Below are 26,578 nucleotides of genomic sequence, written 5' to 3'. Positions count from 1 at the left end.
CCCAACTACCCCCCCCACACATACACAATTCTCTGGGATGATCCCTTCACCCCCCTCCACCGCGTGGCTAACAGCGGGGAACATATCTGTTCAGCCGAGCAGGAACGGGCACCTCTGAATGCCCCCTTAATAAAATCACCCCATTTCAACCAGGTGACCGTGAATGATATCACTCTCCTGAGGATAACAAAGAGAGATAAGGAATGGATGTTGTCTGCATGCCAGCAAACACCAGGACCATACGCTGCCATGCTTTGTTATGCAATGATTCCAGACTACGTGCTACTGGCCTGGCGTGGTAAAGTGTCCTACCATGGCGGACGGGATAAGGCAGCCCTCCCCAGAAACCTTTTGCAAAGGCTTTGGGAGTACATGAAGGATTTGTAGAGCTTTCTGGAGATGTCCCTGGAGGATTTCCGCTCCATCCCATACACGTTACAGACTTTTCCAGTAGCTGTAGTGGCCGCGATTGCCAGGGCAAATTAATCATTAATCATTAAACACGCTTGCTTTTAAACCATGTGTGATATTTACAAAGGTACACTCACCAGAGGTCCCTTGTGTGCCCTCAGGGTCTGGGAGCACGCCTTGGGTGAGTTCGGGGGTTACTGGTTCCAGGTCCAGGGTGATAAACATATCCTGGCTGTTGGGGAAACCGGTTTCTCCGCTTCCTTGCTGTGAGCTATCTTCATTGTCTTCATCATCATCATCATCATCTTCCGCTTCCCTGTTGTGTGTTTCTCCATTGACGGAGTCAAAGCACACGGTTGGGGTAGTGGTGGCTGCACCCCCTAGAATGGCATGCAGCTCCGCGTAGAAGCAGCATGTTTGCGGCTCTGCCCCAGACCTTCCGTTTGCCTCTCTGGCTTTGTGGTAGGCTTGCCTTAGCTCCTTAATTTTCACGCGGCACTGCCATGCATCCCTGTTATGGCCTCTGTGCTTCATGGTGTTTGAGACCTTTTCTAATATTTTGCCATTTCGTTTACTGCTACGGAGTTCAGCTAGCACTGATTCGTCTCCCCATATGGCGAGCAGATCCCGTACCTCCCGTTCTGTCCTTGCTGGAGCTCTTTTGAGAACCTGGGACTCCATCATGGTTACCTGTGCTGATGAGCTCTGCGTGGTCACCTGTGCTCTCCACGCTGGGCAAACAGGAAATGAAATTCAAAAGTTCGTGGGGCTTTTCCTGTCTACTTGGTCAGTGCATCTGAGTTGAGAGTGCTGTCCAGAGCGGTCACAATGAAGCACTGTGGGATAGCTCCCGGAGGCCAATAACGTCAAATTCCATCCACACTACCCCAAATCTGACCCGCAAAGGCCGATTTTAGCGCTAATCCCCTCGTCGGAGGTGGAGTAAAGAAACCGGTTTAAAGGGCCCTTTAAGTTGAACGAAAGGGCTTCGTCGTGTGGACATGTCCAGGCTTAATTCAATTTAACCCTGCTAAAGTCGACGTAAACTCGTAGTGTAGACCAGGGCTATGACTCACTCACCATCTTTTGTATGTAGCCTAGTACATCCAAATAAGCTAGTGTGTTTTGGCCTCTAGGCGGTCTTGGACCGAATGTATATTTGAATGAACGGACTTCAAATACAAAGTAAGAGATTTATTTTATTGACCAAATAAAGAAAAAATAGAGGCATAGGGCTAGATTCTCAGCGGGCATAAATTGATTTAGCTCCATTTAAGTCAATGAAACTATGCTGATTTATGCCAACTGAGAATCTGGCCCATAATGTGCAATACACAAATTACACAAAATATATCCTCTTTCCCCCAGAAGAAGCAACAAATTAATATATAAGGTGCAGGAACTGCCCGGGTAATAAAACTACCTCTACCTATGCTGATGAACCTGATGCTGACATTTTGGGTGCCGAAAAATGCTGTATTCACTCTCTTTGCAGCCAATGTAGAAGCCCCCCAGCCCCGGTGTCTCCCCTTCCACAGGAGCTGAAGGCCTCAGCCCCGGCACCTCCCACCCCGTGGGGCTGAAGTCCCTGAGACTCCCTCCCTGCAGCTGAAGCCTAGAGCCCTAAATGTGGGGAGTATGGGGAGCTCTGGGAAATAGTCTCTGAGAATTTAAGCCTTGACATAATTATTCCCGAAAAGCAATAAACACTACTCTACTATTAGAGCCAAAACAAACAAACAATACAGCAATACAGAACATCATAATATACTGCCACAGGGGTGCAGTGATAGGTGTCTTAAAAATACCTATATAAGTAGATCACAAAATTGCCCTGATATATTGTGAGAGGGATATAGGGTAAGTAACAGATTCTCTGTACCTTGAAGTTGTTTAAATCAAGATTTGAGAATGTCAGTGACTCAGACAGAGGTTACAGAGTCTATTACAGGAGTGGGTGGGTGAGGTTCTGTGACCTGACATATGCAGGAGGTCAGACTACATGATTTTGATGGTCCCTTCTGGCCTTATAGTCTAGGAGTGTCAGATTTCGCTTGCATAGTCTGCAGTAAAGTCAGGTAAAAAGATAGGACCTACATTTGCCTCATGATGGGGAGATGGGAACTTGCCTTTGTCAAATACACTGAAGAATTTATCCAAGAACAGTTAATCCGTGGGAAAATATAGATCCTGTAATGCTACCAGGGTCTTAGAGGTAGGGGAATCTGCTGTGAAAGTGCTGAACTATTGGTAGTTTTAACTTATGCACCTCATTTTTAAAGGATTTCACAATATTTTGAAAAGGAGAATGTGTGTGCAGTAACTTGGTTGTTTAGGCTAGTTCCTATGCCTTCCCCTGTGTATAAAATATCTCTATCCCATTTTGGACACATTTGCCCAGATGGTATCGGCATTCAAGGATATAGGTTGTTAGCTATGGATCTCAGACTCACCCCAGGAAATCATCATTTCTGACTACCAGTTTTGCTTCTGACTATCCCCTCACTTTTTGGCTTAGCATCCTTATATGTTTAATATTGCTGACTCCTGGGGTTCCTGAGTCTCAGATACACTCCCATCTTTAATTCCATAGCTAGGAGTCTGAGACTGGGTTCCTCTGCACTGCATAAATATAATCCTAACAACACTCATACTGAAACCTTTCATCCAAGACACTCAGAACACTTTACAGATACTAATGGAATTAAGCCTCACAGCACTCCTCTGAGGTACATAGCTGGTATTATACCCATTAAACAGATGGATAAAATGAGACAGACAATCATTTAACTACTTAGTGCCTCACTTTATCCATCTCTCCTCCACACTCTCCCCAGACAGAAAACAAGGAGAGGAACATGGCAAGTTGCAGCACTCACTCCCTCTTCCCGCTGCAGAATTGCAGAGCACCACAGGAGGCTGATAGAGGGTGGCAGCATGGTTACTGCTCTTGCATACAGCCATGGCTAGTGTGGAGAGAACTGTGGCAGAATCTCTCCAACTGAGCAAGATCCATGGAGATGGGGCTTCGGAATACAGATCCTCTGCTGCCTTTTGGGGGCAGATTCCTCTGGTCACTCCACATCTCCACTTGAACTGGAGCAGAGAATACTCGGACTCCTCAGGTCCATTGGAGCTGTAGAGGTTTTGCATTACATTGCCCCTCCAGGCACTTTTGTGCAGAGTGAAAACATATGGGCCTCACAAACTAACCCACAACTATTTATCTGCTACAGCTCTGTGAGCATTCATTTTCTATCTAGCAGAAAAGATGAGTTAGTCATGCACCTAACCACTGATGAGTCTCTCTTCTGCATGTTGAGTATTTTCAGGTCCATATATCCAACATCAGAACAACTTCTTTTAAGGATGCAGGTTGGTATCTGTCAGCTCTGTTCACCTTTGTTTTAATTTTACTTTCAGTGCTGGTATAGGAAGAACTGGATGTTTTATTGCTACTGCCATTGGTTGTCACCAGTTGAAGGAAGAAGGCGTTGTAGATGCATTAAGCATTGTCTGCCAGCTACGAGTTGATAGGTGAGTTGCAGTGGAACTGTAAGTTAGACAAAGAACACAATGTGGCATTTTCAATCCTGGTTTGCCACATTCCGATCTGATATATGTGTTAACCTCACAGAACAGAAATACTCTGCCTCCTTGTAGGATATGTCCTACATCATACACTCTGTCTAAAAAACAGTCACAGTTGGGTAAGAAATATACAAATGTCAGGACTTTCAAGGATTCACCATTCTTAAAGGTGAATTAAAGTGTTTAAATTGCTGAATTATTAACATAACACATGAGACAATTTAAAAATTAAGGAAAACTATGTTGGAGATTTTCAGAAGCACACAGAGTTGCCTAATTCTCCTCCTACCGATGCCAAAGTGAGTTTTTCTATGGACTTCAATGAGAGCACAGTTAGATCAACACAGAATGCTTCTGAAAATCCCACCCTACATTTTAAATCAGAATATTTTGAAAAATTCTTTCCTTTTTCACTTTTCTGTCAGGACCTGAATTTGGGGCTCTGTGTTTCTCTTGCAAGAGTTTCCTACATCACTAACATCAAGAGTGTTAAACTATGTTAGGTGCTAATCTGTGTTAGGTGCTAATGATAAAGACCACAGCTGCTTTAGGTGTTAGTACTGTAATCAACTCTTGGAACTATCAAAAAAAAACGAGGCGTCCTTGTGGCGCCTTAGAGACTAACAAATTTATTTGGGCATAAGCTTTTGTGGGCTAAAACCCGATGCATCTGATGAAGTGGGTTTTAGCCCATGAAAGCTTATGCCCAAATAAATTTGTTAGTCTCTATGGTGCCACAAGGACTCCTCATACAGACTAATAGGGCTACCACCCTGAAACCTGTCTTGGTACTATGTGTCTTCTCCCTGAATTCAGGTCCTGGCAGAAAAGTAAAAAACAAAATAGCTTTTCAAATATTTTTGTTAAAAATTTGTTTGTAATTTTATGGTAACATTTGTATTGGGTTGATAATTTCAGAATTTTAACAAGTTTTATGGGCAGAGTCTCTCATGTTCTGTGGCTATTTTATGTTGCAGAGTTGGTCTAAAGAGGCCCTTAAACTGGCATAATGCTACCCAGAAGATTCCCCCAATGTAGGAGGATCCTCTGGTGGTGGAGAGCCAGGAGCAGCGCTGGTGAGGGGGTGGGGGAGAGCAGACTATAGCCACCCCATAGCAGCCACCTTTCTCCAGCCACCCAGCTCTGGAGGCAGAGCGGAGAGAATGGTGGCTGCTGGCTGGGCACCCAGCTCTGAAGGTGGCAGTGCCACTGCCAGCAGCAGTGCAGGAGTAAGCCCAGATGGGGAGCTGGGGGGCCCAAGAGCAGCCCCCAGCCTGTGTCTCCACCCGCTGGGTCGCACTGCCCAGGGCAGGTTGGAAGGTCTTGGACTCCCCATAGCTGCCTGGACTGACCCACTCTGGCATGGGCTTCTGGTCCCAACCCCACAGTCACTGCTCCCCAAGGTCTCTGCCCACCCCGGAGCCAGGTCCCTCCACCCTGATGGCTGTTACCAGCTGCGAGCAGTCGAAGGGCAGTGGGAGCTGAGGAGCAGCTGCAGCCCTGGCTGGATGGGGGAGAGGAGGAGCAGGGGTGGCTCTCGCTTTTTTGCCGCCCCACGCACGGCAGTCAGGCAGCCTTCGGCGGCATGCCTGCGGGCTGTCCACCGGTCCCGCGGATTCGGCGGGATGCCTGCGGGAGGTCCGCCGGTCCCGCCTCCGAACTGTCGCCGAAGCCGCGGGACCGATGGACCTCCCACAGGCATGCCGCCAAAGGCTGCCTGACTGCCACCCTTGGAGTGAACGGCAGGCCGCCCCTCCGCGGCTTGCCGCCCCAGGCACATGCTTGGTGCACTGGTGTCTGGAGCCGCCGCTGAGGAGGAGGCAGGGCCAGAACTTAGGAGGCACAGGGGGAAGGGCCTTGTGGCAAGGGAGAGTACAGCAAAATATTCTTTTCCATGATATTCCATGTGCATTTTTAAACAAACAGTCTCACTTCTACAGTATTTGTGCCCCCATTCGGTAACTATTCCAGTGGAACAAGCTTTTTTTTTTCAAGAATATTGGCGAAAAAATATATATATATATCAAATGTTAAGCTTATATAGTCTCTGAAAACAAATGTTACTGCAGAACACACCAATACTACTGCAGATGTGGAATTTAAAACAACAAATTGTGATTTATTTATTTTTTTTACACCCAAATATGCAATTTGAAAGATACTCAGCTCCTGGGTTAGTTACAGAAATCATCCAATCAGCGAACTTGGAATAATGCCACATAATACATATAACTCCCACACACAGAAACAAAGCAGGAATGGCAAATATTCCCAATGATCTGTTTATAAATGATCTGCATACCAGGAGTTATTTGCTGAAGAAATCTATGGATAGTTTTTCAATAATCAGTAAAGCTGGAATTTCACTAATTGGATGCAAATAATTCACAAACAGGAAAATGAGTCTCTCGAGCTAGATAATTATACAGATAATGTAGTATCACTGTAGTATCTCAGTGGCTCCCAAGTCAAAAAGAAACAATAGCAATCTCTCTTTCTTCTACTACAGCCTGTTGGAGAAGTAGCTTGATTAGTAGGGCTGTGTTTGTGTGCGGTGTATGTGAGGCATATGGTCATTCTTAGCTCTTGTGGGAGTGAGTTCCATAGTCTAGGGCCAGCTCTTGTGAAAATTCTGTCTGCCACTTTCAAGCCTCCCCCTACTGGAAAGCAGCATCATGAGTCCAGTGGAACGTAGCTGTTGTGGGAGTTCATGGTCACTAAGGAAGAGGTGATCATATAAGTAGCTAGGGTCAATGGAGGGCTTAGAATATCAGCCAAGAGACCTTGAAATGTGCTTTATATTCAGTGGGGAGCCAGTGCAGAGACAGAAGCCCTAGGGTGGTGTACTTATGGCAGTCTCTGTTACTAAGCAGATGGGCTGCTGCATTTTCTACCAGCTAGAGCTTTTCAGGCTACGTGGCTTCATTACTAGGAATAATGGATAGCAATAATCAAGCTTGGAGGTCACAAATGTGTGGCTCACAGTGGCCAAGCCTGAGCCTGTTTAGCGGGTGAGTCTCCTTGCCAGTTGCAACTGGCTATTTGGCCATCCAATAGCAATGAGGAAACCAGAAGGACTTCAAAGTTGTAAACCAACAAAGATCTAAATAAGAGAAGGTATTTGTTGAATAAATTGTTTTAAAATTTCTTTGCCCATTTCTGCCTATCAGCTGTCTTTTTCCCCCTTTTTCCCTTTTTTGTTTGTTTGTTTGTTTAGAAAAATCATAGATTATTTTAAAATGAGTTAACCTGATAGTTTCTGTGGCCTAGCAGGCCTTGTATTAAAAGATGCCGGATCCTGCACTCCACGTGATGCAAACCTCTCACTGAAATCAGCTAATTCAATGAAGGGTTGGCAAAAGCAGTTTAAAGTGTATGTCACAATGCATATTCCTTTCCTCCCAGGCCATATCCTCCCTCCCAGACAGACACACATATCAACTCCAAGTAGCTGGCTTGGTGCAAGCGTGGGAAGGGAGGTGAGAGTGTGTCTGTAATGGCCAAGTTGCAGTTGCTTTTTACACCCTGAAGTTGCAATAGCCCCTACTGCTTCTGGGTCCCAACTCTGGGAGGGGCACTGGCCGATGGACCTCAGTGGTGACAGAAAAAGCCTTAGTTTCATTTTCTATCTGAAAGACAACGCTGGTAATGCAGTACAGCCTCAGCTAGTGCTCCACTAGTACAGCACCCCCTTACCACTGTACTCACGTTCAACACTGATATTAGCTTAGGTCCTACTGTGGGACTTCATCTTGAAGTCTTTAAACCATGATTTGAGGACTTCAGTGGCTCAGACAGGTTTGATACAGGAGTGGGTGGGTGAGATTCTGTGGCCTGCATTGTGCAGGAGGTCAGACTAGATGATCATAATGGTCCCTTCTGACCTTAAAGTCTATGATTCTATTATTCTATCCCAATATCTGGCCTGAAAGCAATGCCACCAGCTGAGTTATCACACAGCTGTATTAGGTGTAGGTAACTGATCCAAACGGACTGCACTGAACACTTTTTTATGTTCAAGTTTAACTAAGTTGCATTGTTGGCGCAGAAATGAGTCACTGCTGTAACATTTCTTCTGTGTCTGCTGTTTAGACAGGATGCATTGTAGGCGTTAGAAAGAGGAGAGGAAGAGCTGCTCTCTGTACATGTGATCTAAGGGTCACTGTAGGTTACATTTTTAGGATATGAAGAAGAATGAAATCTGTGTACACTATGGTCCAGGTTCTCTTGCCTTACTCATGTTGAGTAGTACCTCATTCGTCCAACAGCCCCAATAAAATCAATAGGATTACTCTGGGAGAACGGAACTCAACATGTATAAAGGATTTCAGAATCTGCCCCAAGTGACTGAGTTTTTTATGACATATCTAATTTTAGTTGTGCTTAAAATACAGTGTATAAAGTGCTTTATATGGAGATTCCCCATAATTGTGTGGGGTTTGAAATTTGGATTTTAACAGCTTAGCTGCTGGCTATATGGTTCCCTATAGTTCCTATACCTGTTGTGTCAGAATTGGATATTCATGGTGTAATAACAAGTAGGGCTGTCAAGCTATTAAAAAAATTAATCATTAATTGCATGATTAAAAAATTAATCATGATTAATTTCATGATTAATCACACTGTTAAATAATAGAATACCAGTTGTTGAAATATTTTTTGGATGTTTTCTACATTTTCAAATATATTTATTTCAATTAAAACACAGAATACAAAGTGTACAGTGCTCACTTTATAGTTATTTTTATTACAAATATTTACACTGTAGAAAACAAAAGAAATCATATTTTTCAATTCACCTAATACAAGTACTGTAGTGCAATCTCTTTATCATGAAAGTTGAACTTACAAATATAGAATTATGTATAAAAATAACTGCATTCAAAAGCAAAACAATGTAAAACTTTAGAGCCTACAAGTCCACTCAGTCCTACTTCTTGTTCAGCCAATCACTCAGCCAAACAAGTTTGTTTACAATTTACAGGAGATAATGCTGCCCACTTCTTGTTTACAATGTCACCTGAAAGTGAGAACAGGTGTTGGCATGGCACTACTGTAGCCGGCGTTGCAAGATATTTACATGCCAGATGCGCTAAAGATACATATGTTCCTTCATGCTTCAACCATTCCAGAGGACATGTGTCCATGCTGATGAGCAGTCCTGCTTGATAACGATCCAAAGCAGTGCGGCCCGATGCATGTTCATTTTTATCATCAGATGCCACCAGCAGAAGGTTGATTTTCTTTTTTGGTGGTTTTGGTTCTGTAGTTTCCGCATACGAGTATTGCTCTTTTAAGACTTCTGAAAGCATGTTCCACACCTCGTCCCTCTCAGATTTTGGAAGGCACTTCAGATTCTTAAATCTTGGGTTGAGTATTGTAGCTATCTTTAGAAATCTCACATTTTTGGAAGGCACTTCAGAGTCTTAAACCTTGGGTTGAGTATTGTAGCTATTATTAGAAATCTCACATTGGTACCTTCTTTGCGTTTTGTCAAATCTGCAGTGAAAGTGTTCTTAAAATGAACAACATGTGCTGGGTCATCATCCAAGACTGCTATAACATGAAACATATGGCAGAATGCAGGTAAAACAGAGAAGGAGACAGACAATTCTCCCACAAGGAGTTCAATCACAAATTATTTAATGCATTATTTTTTTAACCAGTGTTATCAGCATGGAAGCACGTCCTCTGGTTCTTAGCAGCAGAGCAGATTGTTTGATTTTTAAGAAATAAGGTTTCATTCTATCGTACTTTCTTTTCAGAGGTGGAATGGTTCAGACCAGTGAACAATATGAATTTGTGCACCATGCACTGAGTTTGTATGAAAGCAGACTTTCTGCAGAAGCTGTCCAGTGAAACCATGAAGGGTGATCAGAATGTCAATCTCTTGAGGTAATTTGCTTCATTACCTACCAGCAACTTCTTCAAGGAGTTTACTGCAGTGGATGCTTTGAAGCCAACTTGTGAAAGGATTGTGGATGGTTTGGCAAAAATATAAAGATTGCCAGACCCTTACTGTATATGAATGTATTGTAAGCTTCCCAAAAATGATTTTTAAAGAAGGTACTGTACTGATGCTACATGTGGATTTCACATATATATAGCTAAAAGGTGGATTTATTTCTGTAATAACAATATCTGCTATACAGAATGTATGTACGGTATGTACTACTACTGCTGCAGTCAGATGGAAACTGGAACTTCTACAGAAGAAATGTTTTTCTAAGTGTATAAATGCTTTAACATTTGCCAACTCTGTCTTGTGAATGGACTGTCAGCTGTTAAACTGTACCTGTTAAGTGCTATTACCTATTATGTGGTGAGCTTATTTATTGGCCACATAAGACTCTTGCTGCTAATGTTGCAAGTGATCAATTATGGATTTAAGGGGAAGACACTCCTTTTGTTTTTGAAACTGTTCAAAAGCAGTTATATCTTTTATATGGAAATATCTGTTCTTCATACTATTAGCTATTTAATGTATATTTACAGTAGGTCCTATAAAGCAGTTACAGAGCACAACCTCTGTTATTCAGTGTATATGTATGTATTTACTCTATACTGTTGATTGTACTCTATACTGTTAGAAGCTGCTTCTGCTCCTGACCTGAATCCAGTGTATTTGTAAATTGTATGTCATTTTACTTTTAAAAGAAACTTTGTAGCATATATTAAATGGTAAGGATTTTAAATATTTGTCTGTCTTTTACTAAAAGGGGATTTTTTGAATATGTTGTCTACATGTTGTATCTCTTCTGTTAAGAAATGGATGCCTTTGGAAATATGAACTGTTCTGTAACAGGAACAAAAAACAGTTGTATAAAAAATGCTGCTATGAATGTTTCCTTATATTTCTGCACGGATTTGTTCTTTAAAAGAAATGTGAATCTAGCATAACTACTTACAACACTAGGAGGTCTGCACCTAGGATAAAATCAGTTTTTAATTCAATGATGTTGACTTTGCTTCATATTGACAATAAACTACACTTGATACAAAATAGTTAGTGAATCTGGAGTTTTTTTGCGTACAATAATTAACCATTACTATTATTATAATACCACAATAAGGCAAATGTAGTCCAATCTGCTCTAGTTAATTTCATGCTGTCTTCTGACCATTTGGAGGGTCAAATCATTGAGGCCTTTTATTCAGCTTTTAGTTAAGGCAAATTCTCACTGTATGTAGGCAAAATGGATCAGATGATGTTGAAGCAAAGTCAACATCACTTGATCCCATAATGGGAATGTACATGAGTAAGGACTTAGTAAAGAACTCAGAGATTTGCACTCCCACCATGTATGGTTTTCAGAACTCATAAAGAGGAGTTGGAAGTTGTATTTAATAATGTGAATTTGCTTGATGGACTCACAACATTTCATTACAGAAACTGTGTAGGGTGTTTACTGGATAGCCTGGTATGTGTTTATTCAGTACAATCCAAATCACCTGCAGACGTGTAATGTTTCATGAACAGTCAATTACATTAAATTACAATCCCTTTTCCTTATATTTTTAGTCTAGTACATTGTTCAGATGTCGAAACATCTTTTTGTTTGTGTGTGTGGCTTGGTAGTTTCAAAATCTACCCCTCTTTTGCTTGGATGTTTCCAAAATAAATCAGAGTCAGTAAACTCTGAAGAATCATATGAAAGGACAAAGTGGTATAAAATTCCCCAAAACTATTGAATAGAAGGAAGTGCTCGTCACTGACTTTTCCCCTGTGAAGGCACATTTCCTTCCTAGCCTTCGCTTCACTTATCTGAGGTGGTGATTTTGTGTGTGTGTGTATGTTGTTTTTTTTTTTTTTTTTTAAAGAGAAGCATGGGGAGTTGTTAGATGGAAAATGGATCCTTTATTTCATGTCCTGATTTTCACCTGCCTGGCCTTCAAGATCTCAGGTAAGTGCATCTCCCGGGTTCCCCCCTCCATTCCCGTTCTCATTCTGTCACTAGCCAGGGCTCCAAGGGTTGCTTGAAACTTATTCAATGCTGTGAAAATAGAACCACTTCTCAGCCTGAGTTTATACAAGATGGATCGGGGGGAGGGCAGGGCCAACAAAGCCAGTACTGTTTAGATTTCTCGCCAAAGGAAAATAAACCCTCTCTCCTTGAATGTTATATATACATCATTTTTTAAAAAAGATCTCTGACTAGACAATCCAATGGCTGAGTCCTGAGCCAGGTTCCTTTGAGAAGAGATTCAGATTACTTATTAAGGCTTTGTGAAACTTACAAAAGCAGAAGCTTCTTGGGGCACTTAGTTAGAGCACAATCTTATGTCCTGTGCCATAAGAAAGGGGGAATGAAATAACAAAGGAAATCGTATGAATTGTTTTTAAAATGTTTTGTTTATCTAGTGAAGCCTGAAACTTTGACTAAATAACTGACTTTTAAAAAAAAATTAAAGTGATACTGAGATTGATTTTGAACCATCCAATTCTGTTCTCTGAAACAAGGGGGAATTTGGGGTTGAGGAAGTTTGATTTCAGTGAATGATTTTTCTTCTGTTCATTTCAACGTTGGATGTGTACATTTAAGCTGGGATGATAAAAGAATCAATCTGATCTGTAGTGGGATGGTTACAAAATAATGACAAGAGGAGTCAATGTATTTAGGAGTGTAAGCTACACAGAGTTTGTATCAGTCATAAGATAAAACTGTAAAAGATAAATGAAAAGATAAATGATAGCCCTGGAGAGACAAATAAATTTTGGAAAGTCCCCTTTTCTGTCTCCTTCCCCCTCCAAATACTATGATTTCCTTAAATCAATGTGCAGTCAGATACAGTGGATTTAACTTGTGGTGACAGTAAGAAAGGCTAATGGATTTCCGTGTATTTGAAGAGGAGGGAGAGGGTTTTTCAGAAATGAGCTGAAAGTCAATAGCCCCCTCGATATCCTTTTAATTCAAGTTTGATTTCTTTTGTTTTTACGTAGAAGGTCAAGATGAACTTTACCAAAAAGTGTTTGTTGCATTCTTGCCCTTTGCAGTTCCCAGACCAAACAATTGTGATTTTTGTGGCTTTTAAAATCATTTCTGTCGGTTCAGGTCAGAAAAACTGAGATAAACCGAAAGAAAGAGAAAAAAAGAGGTTTATTTTTAAGTCATTGGGATTTATTTTTTAAGGGCCAAATATGATTTGTTGTATTTTTATGGGTTTTTCATCTTCCAGAAGGGTTTCTGATTATCCATGTCCAGAAACGGCAATGTCTTGTTGGAGGCAAAACAGCATTTGTGGGCAAGTGCAATCTGACTGATCCAAACCAGCAGTGGAGGTGGACAGAGGATGAGAAGCTGCTCCAGGTTAGATCTGGCCAGTGTTTGGGCATCTCCAAGTCCTCTGCTGCATCATCCCGCAGCATCTTCATAGACTGCCCTCAGGCACCCAGCTGGATCTTCCACAACACGGAAGGGCTCCTCCAGGTGGCAAACAGCTCTCTCTTTCTCACAAAACAAGGCCCGAGGGTAATGATCAAGAAGGGTAGAAAATACCCCCATAGCTGGAAGCAAATAGATGTCGACGACAAGGGAAAAACTGCCTATGAAAATCTGTGCCCACACAAAGGTGAGCTTATCCTTTCAGGCAGTGTCCTGGGAGCTCTGGTAACAATCCTGTCTCTGTTGCACACACTCACATTTTAAGGACTATGACATTACTCGTGGGAGGTTAATTTAAAGGATTGTTCAGAATCCAAAATCAGAATGCCTTAAAAAGACTAGTTTTAAGACAGCCATGATAGCTGCCTTTCTGACATTCAGTGTTTTTGCTAGTCTGGGTGATATTTTCAGACTGGGTGTTCCCTTTTCTGTTTCATTTTTGGGCCCAAATCTTTATGTACAGGCTTAATCCACCAGACTCTCGTGCTATTTACTTCCCAAAAAAAGAAGAATATAATTTTTGGTGCTGCTTTCATGTAGTTTATACCAATGTGAAATTATTCAGATCCTCCTCCTGATCCACTTCATCATAGATATGCACGTTTCAAAAATCTACCCAAAGGGGCAAAGAGTCATGTGAAAAATGGTATCGATATAGTACAACCTCACTGATAACCTGAATGCTTGTTCCCAGTGAACAAAGAGCCTACACATTCTATTGCTTATGCAGCAGTATCACTATACCAATATGGGGAACATTCCCTGTAACAAACACAAAATCCTCAGTATAATGAACTGAATCCAAACCTATGGAAATACTGGTTATAAGGTTTTAAGATGTATATGTCTGTGTGTACCTCTGTATGCTGTATGTGTTTATATACAGCTATAATATAAAATGTGGCTAGAAAGGGTCAGAATGTTGTTTAATAATCTAAGTTGACAGCTTTTGCTTTGTTGTTTATTTGTTAGAGTTCACAGTAGCACTTTTCAGTATTGTCCTGTGCTATGATTTAGCAGTGCACTAAAGTAAATCATAATGACCTACCTAGCTAGCTCTTTATTACAAAGACAAAAAGCTGCATCACATGTGATTTATTCCATCCTTTAAAAAAATTGCTTTAAAATTTATACATGAATGTGTCATATGACCATCTGACGTGTTTTAGGAAGTTTAAAACAAAATGAGCGAGTTGTTATAAGACTTTTTTGTCAGTTATTGTTATTTTTGTAATCTATTTTACATTACATGTTTTGGGCCTGATTCACATCTGATTTACCATTTTTAATAAGATTAGGCCTAATCCTACAACAATTTACATAAATTTACTCAAAGCAGTGGGACTGCTCACCTGAGTTTGTCATGAAGATGAATGTTTATGGAATCGGGGCCACTGTATGGATGTAAAATAGATCAAGAGGACACGTAGTATATTGTTGTGAGTGTCTACAGAATGCACATGGGAGCTAAGATAGTAAAAGAAAAAGGGGTTGGCTGGTGGGTAATTTGATGTTGTCACTTGAGTCCACATTCCAGCTTTGAAACTTTATTTCATGAGCATTCTCTTTAAAAAAAATACAAGCCTATTTGAAGTACAATACATGACACTGAATTGCATTTTGGGGGCTCTGTTGTGCCTTCCATTTTTAAGCAGACGTCCTCATGGACTTCTTTCTGGAGTTCCGCTGAAAAATCAGTAGTACAATAGGTCTCAGTTATCATTTTCATTAGATAATTAAAAATTTCAAAGCATTCAACAGGCACTAATATCATGTGTTTATAATATCATAACAAGGACTGTAAAGGAGTAGACTTAAGCACAGAATGCTGCAACTTTCTTCATAAAAGTATAAAACACTGAATACTATAGGGAAAAAAATCATAATGCTAATTGTCCCAGTCATAAAGTCTATCTCTGGCCAAAATTTTTCAACTTGGATGCCTAAAATTAGGCTCCATATTTAGGCACCTAAACAAATGGGCTGATTGTCGGAGGTGCTGAACACCTGCATCTGACATTGACAACAATGGGAGCGGTGCATGATCAGCAGCTTTCATTTGTTTAGGTGTCTAAATATAGATTTAAAATGATAGCTTTAGGGACTCAGGTTGGAAAATGTTGGCTTTAGTCTTTATTCAGGTAAAATTACACAGTAAGGACTGCATACTGTCTTCAGAATTGGAATGGATGCAAATTATTCTACTCTGGTAATGCTCTATTTTAATATAATTACTCTTTGCTTTTATGGTAGTTACCATGCACTGAATAGTGAGGTTTTGGCAAAGGAATGATTGAGTCTTGCAAAAAAAGAAAACCAAGCTGAATCTCTGCCCAAACATCTAACCAAATTTGAGATGGGACAAGCTCCAAACCCAAGAAGTGCAACTATCTCTATAATAGGCCTAATCCAAACACCAAATATGAACATCCTGAACTTTGGGAAAGTTTGAATTCGGATTTCAATTTCCAATCTGACTTCTTACAAGTGTTTGGATACAGAATTTTGGTTGTAGAGCACATATGGTCTCTAAAGCACATATGACTCTTTGTGAAGGTCAGAGTCAGTTTGGATAAGTATCCCATCCCTAACCAGTCAGAAGTGACTTCTTAATCCAACACAGGCCTTTCCTTCCTTCGCCATCTCACAAAATCCATGACTGAGTTTCAGTGAGTCTGGCAGTTGGTTGGACCAAATTCCATCATCCAGGGGCCAATCTTGCAAGGTGCTATGTGTCCCCATGAGGTGCTGAGTTTCTTAAACTCCCACTGAAGTCAGTAAGAGTTGAGGGCACTCAGCCTCTTCTAGGATGAACCTCAAATCTCTAGGGTCTTCTTTTCAAGGTCAAAAACACAATTCTGGGGCACACTGATCTATGGAAGGCTCACGTGATTGTGAAATTTCAAGACAGCTTCTAGTGTTAAATCTACTGAGTTTACACGATGAACTTGGGATAAAATAAGCAAAGTGGGTATGGGAAACTAGCAGCCTGTTGGATTCAGAACAGCACTAGAACTAGGAGCTAGGAGGAGTGGGGGAGTGTGTGAAAAGTCCCGGAAACAGAGAGAATGATCGGGAAAGGGATTGCACTTGAAGGAATAGAGGTTATGAAGCATGATCAGGGAGCAAATTGGGAGATTTGGGAGGAAGGGAAAGATGGCATTAGGAGTAGGATCTGTTTGTGTGAAACAAAAACTGCTCTTGGAAATGTATGTTAGAAGGGTTTCTCAAGTCCAAGATGGAAACTCTAGGCCATGGGGTGGAGAGAACCCGCAGAATAAGCTAGTGGTTAGGGCACTCAGCTGAGCTGTAGGTTGTGCTGGTTCAAGTCCAAACTCTACTTGATTTAGAGCAGGGACTTGAACCTTGGTCTTTCACATCCCAGTATTGGCCATTCTGAGGTAAGTCTCTCGCAGTCTCTGCTGTTGGATCTGTTTCACTTTGCATAAATAATTAAATATTAATCAGCCCAGAGAGAAAGAAACACTTCCCAGGGCACTCACTTGGGATGTGGGAGTCAGAGGTTCAAGTCCCTGCTCTGCTAACCCTCACATTCCAGGTGAGTGCTCTAACCCCGGGGCTACTGGCTATTCTGGCATGGGTATCTTCTTCTCTCTGGTTTTTAGGGAAAAGTTTCAAAGGGCCTTGGTTTCATCCCCACGTAGAATGAAACCAAATTTCAAAACCTCCATTTTTTTCCAGAAATTGAGTTGTTTTCCAGTTAGCCTTAGTATGGAGAGTAAATATAGCATATGCAGAAGTGGGGGACATAAAGAGAAGATCTCAAATGTTTGGTTTAAGTGTATATATTTCAGGGGAACTATTCAGTTAAACTGAATCATAGAGCATTTTGAAATGTGTCTATCACTAATCTACTTGGAACAAGACTACAATGTTGCTGGGTCTCCTGAGTCTTGCATGACTTACAAATGGAAATATGGGAGACTGAGGGATTCACAAAACCTCACTCTCTGGCTCCACAACAGCCGTGTACATGATTTTCAAGTGGCACAATTATAGAATTGCACAAAACTTTATGTCCTGTAGATTATTTGGCAGTAACAAGATCTGGTAGCTGTTAGGTGAAAAAAGTGAAAGGTCATTACTACCACAGGGGAAATAGCCAAAATAATTGTCCACAGATAATTGCTGGGCCAGTACCATTGTGATCTGTGGACAGCTGGCAAATGAGAAAAGAATGGTAAACTGGTCAAGTGGTTTGTGATTATTCACTCAGCTCTAGTAATCACCATGTAGCCTATATTCTGGTTTAGAAGACAGTAATATTGCATTGCCCCCCTCTATGGTATTGATATAGACCTATCCTGCTGTTCTTACTGCAGCAAACACTCCCATGTTTTGCCTAGGAGTAAAAACTTCAGGCCTGAACCCGATCTAAATAAAGCACTTACACCATAAAGATAAAATGGATTTATCATGTATTGAGTACCTTAGTACAGCGTTTCTCAAATGTGGCCACCAGGGGCTTTTCTTGCGGCCACAGCCTCCTGGGCAGTGATGGGGTGGGGGAGGGCGCAAAGCAGCGGCCCCTCCCCAGGGGCCATCAGGAGTGGTTGGGCCATGCCCCACTCTGGAGAGAGACAAGCTGGACAAGCAGGCAGCCAGGGAATTCCCTGCCTTCCCGGAGTCAGTGGGGTTGGGCTTCAGCCCTCGGGTGACAGGTTCCAGCCATGGAGCTTCGGGCTCTGTCCCCAAGCCCTGTCCCTGGGTGTGGCCTTCGGGCTCCATTCCCTGGCTGCGTTGTGATGGACTCTGGTCCCAAGCTCACCCCGCCCCCCATCACCTCTGCCCCCCTGCTGCCTCCCCCAGTGCCCCATTGCCCTTGGCCTCTGTTGCCTCTGTACCCACCTCCCCATCGAAGGCTTAAATTTGTCCCCGGGCTTGCTAGGGCTGAGTGAGTCTGCTGTGAAAAGTGATATTTGTGTGTTTGTTAGTATCACTTTTCCCAGCATACTTAGTAGCTAACAAGTCTAAAAAATAAATAAATAAAAAGGAACAATAAGAAAAAGACCATTTTTAAAGCACCTTATGTGTGTTTCTATTCTGTTTAGATCCCCTAAAGAATAGAGAAAACTGTACACTATTTTTATTATTGAGTTTGCAAAAAAAAAAAAAAAAACCCTACATAGATACATTACAATGATTTGGACATGTATCTGTGCATATTTATTTATTTTTTTCCCTCATCTTAATTAAGTATTTTAGGGGAAATGGTCACAGCGGCCACCAGCAAGAGTTGGTGGCTGCACTCTGAGGCCACCAAAACATTTGTTGCGAGAACCCCTGCCTTAGTGTGCTCAGCTCCTCGAAGACACAGAACAAGAGCGGGCGGAGGGGGGGGAATGTGCACCAAATACAACATTATTATATCCTCAGTCTGTTTAGTCTGCAACTTCAGCTAGACAAAACAGAGGATATAACAAATAAGCAAAATGACTCATTGTCAGCTGCTCTTGGTGCAATCTGTCTAAGGGACTCAGCTTTTCCTAATTGGTCCCTTTCAATTCAACCAATCCATAAATTCTTAGCTTAAATTGAGTCTATCAGCTCTTCAACTCCAGAGCTTACCATCTCCTTTTGAGTTTCTTAGATGCAGCCTGAATTGGAACTAGCTGGCCCTCTGCTATCCCAGGCTTTTCTACTTCCCTTCCCTTCTCTGTTCGCCCTCATTTATAGATGGGCTTGTTTTCCTTATTGGTCATAGCTGTGGGTCCATGTCTCTGTGATGGGAAGTTCTGGCACCTGTGCAGGGGGAGTGATGAGCCTGATTGCCTGTACATAAGGGACACTCTCCTCTCCCTTCTGCCTTTGCTCAGTATGGGGTTGCTAAACCCCATTACACTTTGACATTCAGCCTGTTATTGCCAACATTTCTTGTTTCCATTTTCCCCACTCCCTTCCACTTTATCTGCTCCTTTTCACTATCTGACCCTCATCCAGACCCTCCCCTCTAAAACAGTACCCTTCTGCACACCTCTTGTGTGCCTGTCCTCTTTTTCTATCTCAAACATTGGACTGAGTCTTGGAGGGTTACATCATGGGGAGACTAAAGCCAAAAGGGCTTGATCCTGCACTCTTTAAAGTCAATGGTAAACCTCATATTGACTTCAGTGGGGCAGGATCAGGCATAAAGTAACCAGCTAGCCAGAAGAAGCACTCAATAATCCCCAACATCTAATGTGTAGGGTTCATTGTGAGCAGGGCCCTCTTAGATTCCCCTGCCTCCTTCTTGGAGTCTCTATAGTTACAGCTATTTCTCTTCCAAATGGAGGTAAATCTCATCCCAAGGTTTTTTGTTGGTTTAAAATGTAGGTTAAACTGAAAATAGAAGTGATAGCGTTTTTCCATGTGCCAGCCACCTTCTTGCCAAGGCTGTTAGAACAATGCTTTTCTGGTCCATCAGAATTCCAGCGGCTCAGACTTTCACCACTGTCTACAAGCTACTTAGCATCCACCATACAAAGCAGTTGGAGCTCCTGGTCAGCACAAGTGAGGAGCTAAAGGAGTTCCTCCTCCAGCCTGACTGTAGCATACAGATTTTTTGGTTTACAAATTAGTATATGTTAGAGCTGGTCAAAAAAATATGTTAGAGCTGGTCAAATTCAAAAGTTTTCACATCATATTTCTGTCAAAATTTCAAAGAATTTCAACCAGCTTCAGTGAATGCCTTTAACGAAGCAATATGATGCAACATGCGCTGAACATGAAACAAATGGTGTCTGACAATTGGTTTGAATTAGAAAAGTTTTTTTAAGATATTTAGAAAAATATATAATCTTTAGCAGGGGTCGGCAATGTTTGGCACGCGGCTCGCCAGGGTAAGCACCCTGGCGGGCCGGGCCAGTTTATTTACCTACTGACGCGGCAGGTTCGGCCGATCGCGGACCCCACTGGCCACGGTTCGCCGTCCCGGGCCAATGGGAGTGGTGGGAAGCGGCGCGGGCCGAGGGATGTGCTGGCCGCGGCTTCCCGCCGCCCCCATTGGCCCGGGATGGCGAACCATGGCCAGTGGGGGGCCGCAATCGGCTGAACCTCCACGTCAGCAGGTAAATAAACTGGCCCGGCCCAATAGGGTGCTTACCCTGGTGAGCCGCGTGCCGAACGTTGCTGACCCCTGATCTTTAGTATGAAATTATCAGTTTTTTACATAAAAGCTTAAAAAATACCCTGCACGTTTTCATTCTAAAAACTATGATTTCCAACTAAAGAACATTGCATTATTTCACTTGCTTTTTGTTAACCTGAGTTCCTAAAATAAAATAAATCAAATCAACCACCATCCCTCCATAAGAGCATTAAGGGCAGAGTATTTTCAGAACAATTACTACATATCTTGGATGGCTAAAGCCACTTGGCTTTCATCTTAGTGCATTTTAAGACTATCCAAGATACAGTATAATCACCTAAAAATATTCATGTCTCATTGCTTAAGTAAAGAGTACCGGTACTTATATTATATATGTGCACTTTTAGAGAAACTATTGCCCATCTTTATGATGATCTTAAAACCTCTATGTCTCTCCTGAACTCCCACCGACAAATACTATATATATAATGACTTTATCTTTGAAAACTCATGGTGATTGGCGGAGGTCCTGGATGACTGGAAAAAGGCTAATGTAGTGCCCATCTTTAAAAAAGGGAAGAAGGAGGATCTGGGAAACTACAGGCCAGTCAGCCTCACCCCAGTCCCTGGAAAAATCATGGACCAGGTCCTCAGGAATCAATTTTGAAGCACTTAGAGGAGAAGAAAGTGATCAGGAACTGTCAGCATGGATTCACCAGGGACAAGTCAGGCCTGACTAACCTAATTGCCTTCTATGATGAGATAACTGGCTCTGTGGATGAGGGGAAAGCAGTGGACATGTTATTCCTTGACTTTAGCAAAGCTTTTGATACGGTCTCCCACAGTATTCTTGCCAGCAAGTTAAAGAAGTTTGGGCTCGATGAATGGATTTAAGGTGGATAGAAAGCTGGCTAGATCATTGAGCTCAACGGGTAGTGATCAATGGCTCCATGTCTAGTTGGCAGCTGGTATCAAGCGGTGTGCCCCAAGGGTCGGTCCTGGGGCCGGTTTTGTTCAATATCTTCATTAATGATCTGGAGGACAGCGTGGATTGCACCCCCAGCAAGTTTGCAGATGACACTAAACTGGGAGGAGTGATAGATATGCTGGAGAGTAGGGATAGGATCCAGAGGGACCTAGACAAATTAGAGGACTGGGCCAAAAGAAATCTGATAAAGTTCAACAAGGACAAGTGCAGAGTCCTGCGCTTAGGATGGAAGAATCCCCATGCACTGCTACAGACTAAGGACCGAGTGGCTAGGCAGCAGTTCTGCAGAAAAGGACCTAGTGGTTACAGTGGATGAGAAGCTGGATATGAGTCAACAGTGTGCCCTTGTTGCCAAAAAGGCTAATGGCATTTTGAGCTGTATAAGTAGGAACATTGCCAGCAGATCGAGGGATGTGATAATTCCCCTCTATTCAGCATTGGTGAGGCCTCATTTGGAGTACTGTGTCCAGTTTTGGGCCCCACACTACAAGAAGGATGTGGAAAAATTGGAAAGAGTCCAGCGAAGGGCAACAAAAATTATTAGGGGGCTGGAGCACATGATTTATGAGGAGATACTGAGGGAACTGGGATTATTTAGTCTGCAGAAGAGAAGAACGAGGGGGGATTTGATAGCTGCTTTCAACTGCCTGAAAGGGGGTTCCAAAGAGGATGGATCTAGTGGTACCAGATGACAGAACAAGGAGTAATGGTCTCAAGTTGCAGTGGGGGAGGTTTAGGTTGGATATTAGGAAAAACTTTTTCACTAAGATGGTGGTGAAGCACTGGAATGGGTTACCTAGGAAGTGGTGGAATCTCCTTCCTTAGAGGTTTTTAAGTCCCGGCTTGACAAAGCCCTGGCTGGGATGATTTATTTGGGGATTGGTCCTGCTTTGAGCAAGGGGTTGGACTAGATGACCTCCTGAGGTCCCTTCCAACCCTGATAGTCTATGATTCAGGAATAGGCCCACAATTTCATTGTCTTTTTTGTCTAAATCCTGTATGTATTTCTCTCACAGGAATAAATAAAACTTCAGCTATAGACCCAATTATAAAAACTTGGTTATAATTCCATGCTATAGTAATAGGAACCCAAGGATAAATGTGATATTTCAGTTTTGCAAAAAGAAATGGTAATATCTTCCCTGAAGTTTAGGCCCTTTATTTTGATGTGTTTTTCTAACTAGCAACGAGCTACAATCCATTGAAACACAGAAAAAGAGGCGACTGAGCACAAAACTGTGCTTGCTCACAAGGGGAAAATTTTGCAAGGTATGAGCAGCCAAAAAAGCATAGAGAAGATACAGAGGAGATGAATGCGACAGCGGTGCTGCATATGTTGAAAATTAGTCATTGTTTTTAAGGTTCATAGACATGGACAAGAGAGACTGTCCTAACAAATTTTCAATCTTTAAATCTAATCTAACAAACTCATTGTACTTGAATCTCATCTAACAACTGCATTGTACTTGAGCATATACTGACAAACTAGTGTCTGAGTCCATATTGCCAAACAGAAGCGCATCTGTTATTTCATGGGGGAGACCTTTAAAGGCATAGTTGGGAGTTAGGTCTCCAATTCCCATTGACTTTCAGTGGGAGCTGGGCTTAGATATCCCTTTGTGTCTTTGAAATATCTCCCTCTTAATGTCTTTCAATTCTACATTACATACAAGTTCTAATTAGAAAATCTATAAACACACTGTCTCTCCTGAACAAATGCAGTTACCTGTGGAACCAGCAGTACATATCCAAACTAAGTCCATTCTAATAGTTTAGACACTGTCTAAATGTTAACTTAGCGCTAATAGATAGCAGAATAGAAGCAAAGGATATTATTTTGAATTCTATTTTCCTGTACACCGTGTTCATGGAATGAAAAGATACCACAGGAGGATTTCATAAAATGCCTTTTCTTCCTGAAAAGTTGGCAGAATGAGGATTCTGACTGATAAGTCACAGAAACAGGATTGAACTAAATACTCAGATTGAAAAGATAAGTAAAAGTGACCTAAACAGGCTGATTACCCAGGGACTGGGTGCACTCGTTTAATGCAATCACCTTGGTCTCAGAACCGGTTTTCAAACTAATAATGAGCAAACAGCAAAAGGCACTGAAATTGGAAAGTTTTGGAAAAACCTCCCTCCCAGGCTTGGGCTGCTCTCCAGACTTTTTGATTTGTGCCCTTCTCTGTATGGAAGTACTTTCCATCAGGGCCGGCTCTAACTTTTTTGCTGCCCCAAGCAGCAAAAAAAAGCACTGCCCCCCGAGCTCCCCCCCCCGCCAAGCACCGCGCCGCCGGAGGCCCCCCCCACCCGTGGAAATCCGTGCCGCCCCAAGCATGTGCTTGGTTGCCTGGTGCCTGGAGCCGGCCCTGCTTTCCATAGATATATATGGAACCCTCCTCAACCAAGTTCCTCATCATTCCCACCCGTTCAACAGCCAGGCTTTTACCCTCAATCACTTTCACCCAAGTCAAGGCCTACTGGCTTGTCTCTCTTCTAATTATTGTTGTCTTCTTCTTCTTCTTCTCACAGTTTCCCTTTTTATTCCTTTTTTCCTTTCTCCCAAACTATTCTCCCCTCATTTACACCAAAATAGTTTTTCTGGAAAAAAATCAATAGGTATTCCATAATCAAGTTGTGTTTTTCTAGTTCAATTCAGTGAATTAATGCTGCTGCCATAACCAAAGCCTTGTAAAGTGAAATCACCTCTTAACCCATAGAACAGGCAGTGAGCATGCAAGTTGTCCTCCTCAGAGTATCTGGCCAATATGTCAGAACCATGTCTCTTAGAACTAAGATTTAGTTAGTTTGTTAGTTGATCTCCTGCTGAGACTGCAAACAAAGGTGCCAATTGCTGACCAATATACTAGTAATTTTTGTGATGTGGATATTTGTCCAGTAGGAACTGAAGTGAGACCACCAATTCATTTCACATAAGCCTCTGTGTGGTACTGCCTTTTTGTTACTACTGACTGGTCTAATTGTAATGAATCTCTTAGAAGTGAAAAACTCACACAGCCTACTCCCATCCCATCCTAAAAGGTTTAATTTCTAATAAATGATGAGTTAAAATATAAATTCTCAATTGCAAATCTAGCAATAAACAATATCTACTATATTGGTTGGCCTAGTAATCTAGCACTGACATGGCTCTTGAGTGCACCTGCAACTTTATCCTTCTCTGCACAGCTGTTAAATGGTGGGAGCACCATGAAGGCTGCACTATCAGCCCTAGCAGAAAGGATCAGTTTGTGGTGTTCCACTAAAAACCCTCTGACCTATTCGCAGAGCAAAGGAGAGATTAAGGCCCAAATTCATCACTGCACTAGTGTTAAGCCCATCTCAGGGAGGCAAGAGAGACAAAGTGCCTCCCCTACCCTGGTGCTGATATCTGTGACTGTCAGGGAATAATAATGGAAAGTCCTTGACACATTAGTTGAGAGACCAGGGACATAAACACATCCAACACCATCCAAAGGAAAGAGCCCAGTGTGGTTCAGGAATAGCAAAGAGAGGACTGCAGGGACACTTAGAGCCTGAAGAACTTCCTCGTGGAATAACGATATAGAGACATTTCTTAAAGATTTTAACAGGGTCGCCAGAGCAGCAGCCGGTGCGACAGGCCCCGGGCCACTCCAGCAGCGGCTGGTGCAGCTGGCTGCGGAGCCACTCCAGCAGTGGCCAGTGTAGCTGTCCCCAGCACCACCTGAGCAGCTGGCTCCAGGGTCAGCTGCTCGGGCAGCGCTGGGGTCAGCCACATTGACTATTGCAGAAGTCACAGAGGTTGCAGGAAGTCACAGAATCTGGAAAAAGGGGGAAACAGTGAGGTGGCAAAATTTGCAGATGATACAAAACTATTCAAGTAGTTAAATCCCAGGCAGACTGTGAAGAGATACAAAGGGTGCTCTCAAAACTGGGTGACTGGGCAACAAAATGGCAAATGAAATTCAATGTTGATAAATGCAAAGTAATGCACATTGGAAAACATAATCCCAACTATACGTCTAAAATGAGGGGGTCTTAATTAGCTGTTACCACTCAAGAAAGAGATCTTGGAGTCATTGTGGATAGTTCTCTGAAAACACCCACTCAATGTGCAACAGCAGTCAAAAAAGCGAACAGAAAGTTGGGAATCATTAAGAAAGGGATAGATAATACAGAAAATATCATATTGACTCTATATAAGTCCATGATACACCCACATATTGAACACTGGGTGCAGATGTGGTCGCTCCATCTCAAAAAAGATATACTGGAATTGGAAAAGGTTCAGAAAAGGACAACAAAAATGATTAGAGGTATGGAACAGCTTCCGTATGAGGAGAGATTAATAAGATTGGGACTTTTCAGTTTGGAAAAGAGACAACTGGGGGGGGGAATATAATAGAGGCCTATAAAATCATGATTGGTGTGGAGAAAGTAAATAAGGAAGTGTTATTTACTCCTTCTCATAGCAAAAGAATTAGGGGTCACCCAATGAAATTAATGGGCAGCAGGTTTAAAACAAACAAAACAAAGTATTTCTTCACACAATGCATAGTCAACCCGTGGAACTCTTTGCCAGAGGATGTTGTAAAGACCAAGACTATAACAGGGCTAAAAAAGAACTAGATAAATTCATGGAGGATAGGTCCATCAATGACTATTTGCCAGAATGGGCAAGGATGGTGTCCTTAGCCTCTGTTTGCCAGAAGCTAGGAATGGGTGACAGGGGATGGATCACTTGGTGATTACTTGTTCTTTTCATTCCCTCTGGGGCACCTGGCATTGGCCACTGTTGGAAGACAGGATACTGGGCTAGATGGACCTTTGGTCTGACCCAGTATGGCCGTTCTCAATTTCTTGGGTCTGTGGAAATAGGCTGGAAGCAGGTGTCACATTAGATATCTGGAATATCCTGCTTCCATTGGCATTGGAACCACCACAAGAACTGGCTCTCTTGTGGCTACTACAGAATTTCCAAAACTAGGTTTCAGAGTAACAGCCGTGTTAGTCTGTATCCGCAAAAAGAAGAACAGGAGTACTTGTGGCACCTTAGAGACTAACAAATTTATTAGAGCATAAGCTTTCGTGGACTACAGCCCACTTCTTCGGATGCATATAGAATGGAACATA

The 26,578-nt window shown here is 42.3% G+C and overlaps 2 protein-coding genes across 2 annotated transcripts in view; both read left to right on the top strand.

The window, feature by feature from the left end:
* The window catches only part of PTPRR (protein tyrosine phosphatase receptor type R), a 204,042-nt gene extending 193,037 nt beyond the window's left edge, over positions 1–11,005 (top strand). The window contains exons 13-14 of the mRNA XM_034771448.1: positions 3,835–3,948; positions 9,768–11,005. Coding sequence (XP_034627339.1) covers positions 3,835–3,948; positions 9,768–9,861 — 208 coding nt within the window. The 3' untranslated portion in view covers positions 9,862–11,005. The remainder of the gene's footprint in view (positions 1–3,834; positions 3,949–9,767) is intronic.
* A 797-nt stretch (positions 11,006–11,802) lies between these two features.
* The window catches only part of PTPRB (protein tyrosine phosphatase receptor type B), an 87,387-nt gene continuing 72,611 nt past the window's right edge, over positions 11,803–26,578 (top strand). Inside the window, exons 1-2 of the mRNA XM_034771414.1 lie at positions 11,803–11,906; positions 13,180–13,572. Of these exons, the coding sequence (XP_034627305.1) occupies positions 11,852–11,906; positions 13,180–13,572 (448 nt within the window). The 5' untranslated portion in view covers positions 11,803–11,851. The remainder of the gene's footprint in view (positions 11,907–13,179; positions 13,573–26,578) is intronic.

The sequence above is a fragment of the Trachemys scripta genome, chromosome 1 (assembly GCF_013100865.1).
Source record: "Trachemys scripta elegans isolate TJP31775 chromosome 1, CAS_Tse_1.0, whole genome shotgun sequence".
NCBI lineage: Eukaryota > Metazoa > Chordata > Testudines > Emydidae > Trachemys > Trachemys scripta.
Note: the sequence above shows the minus strand (reverse complement) of the source record. Positions and strands in the feature narration are given on the sequence as shown.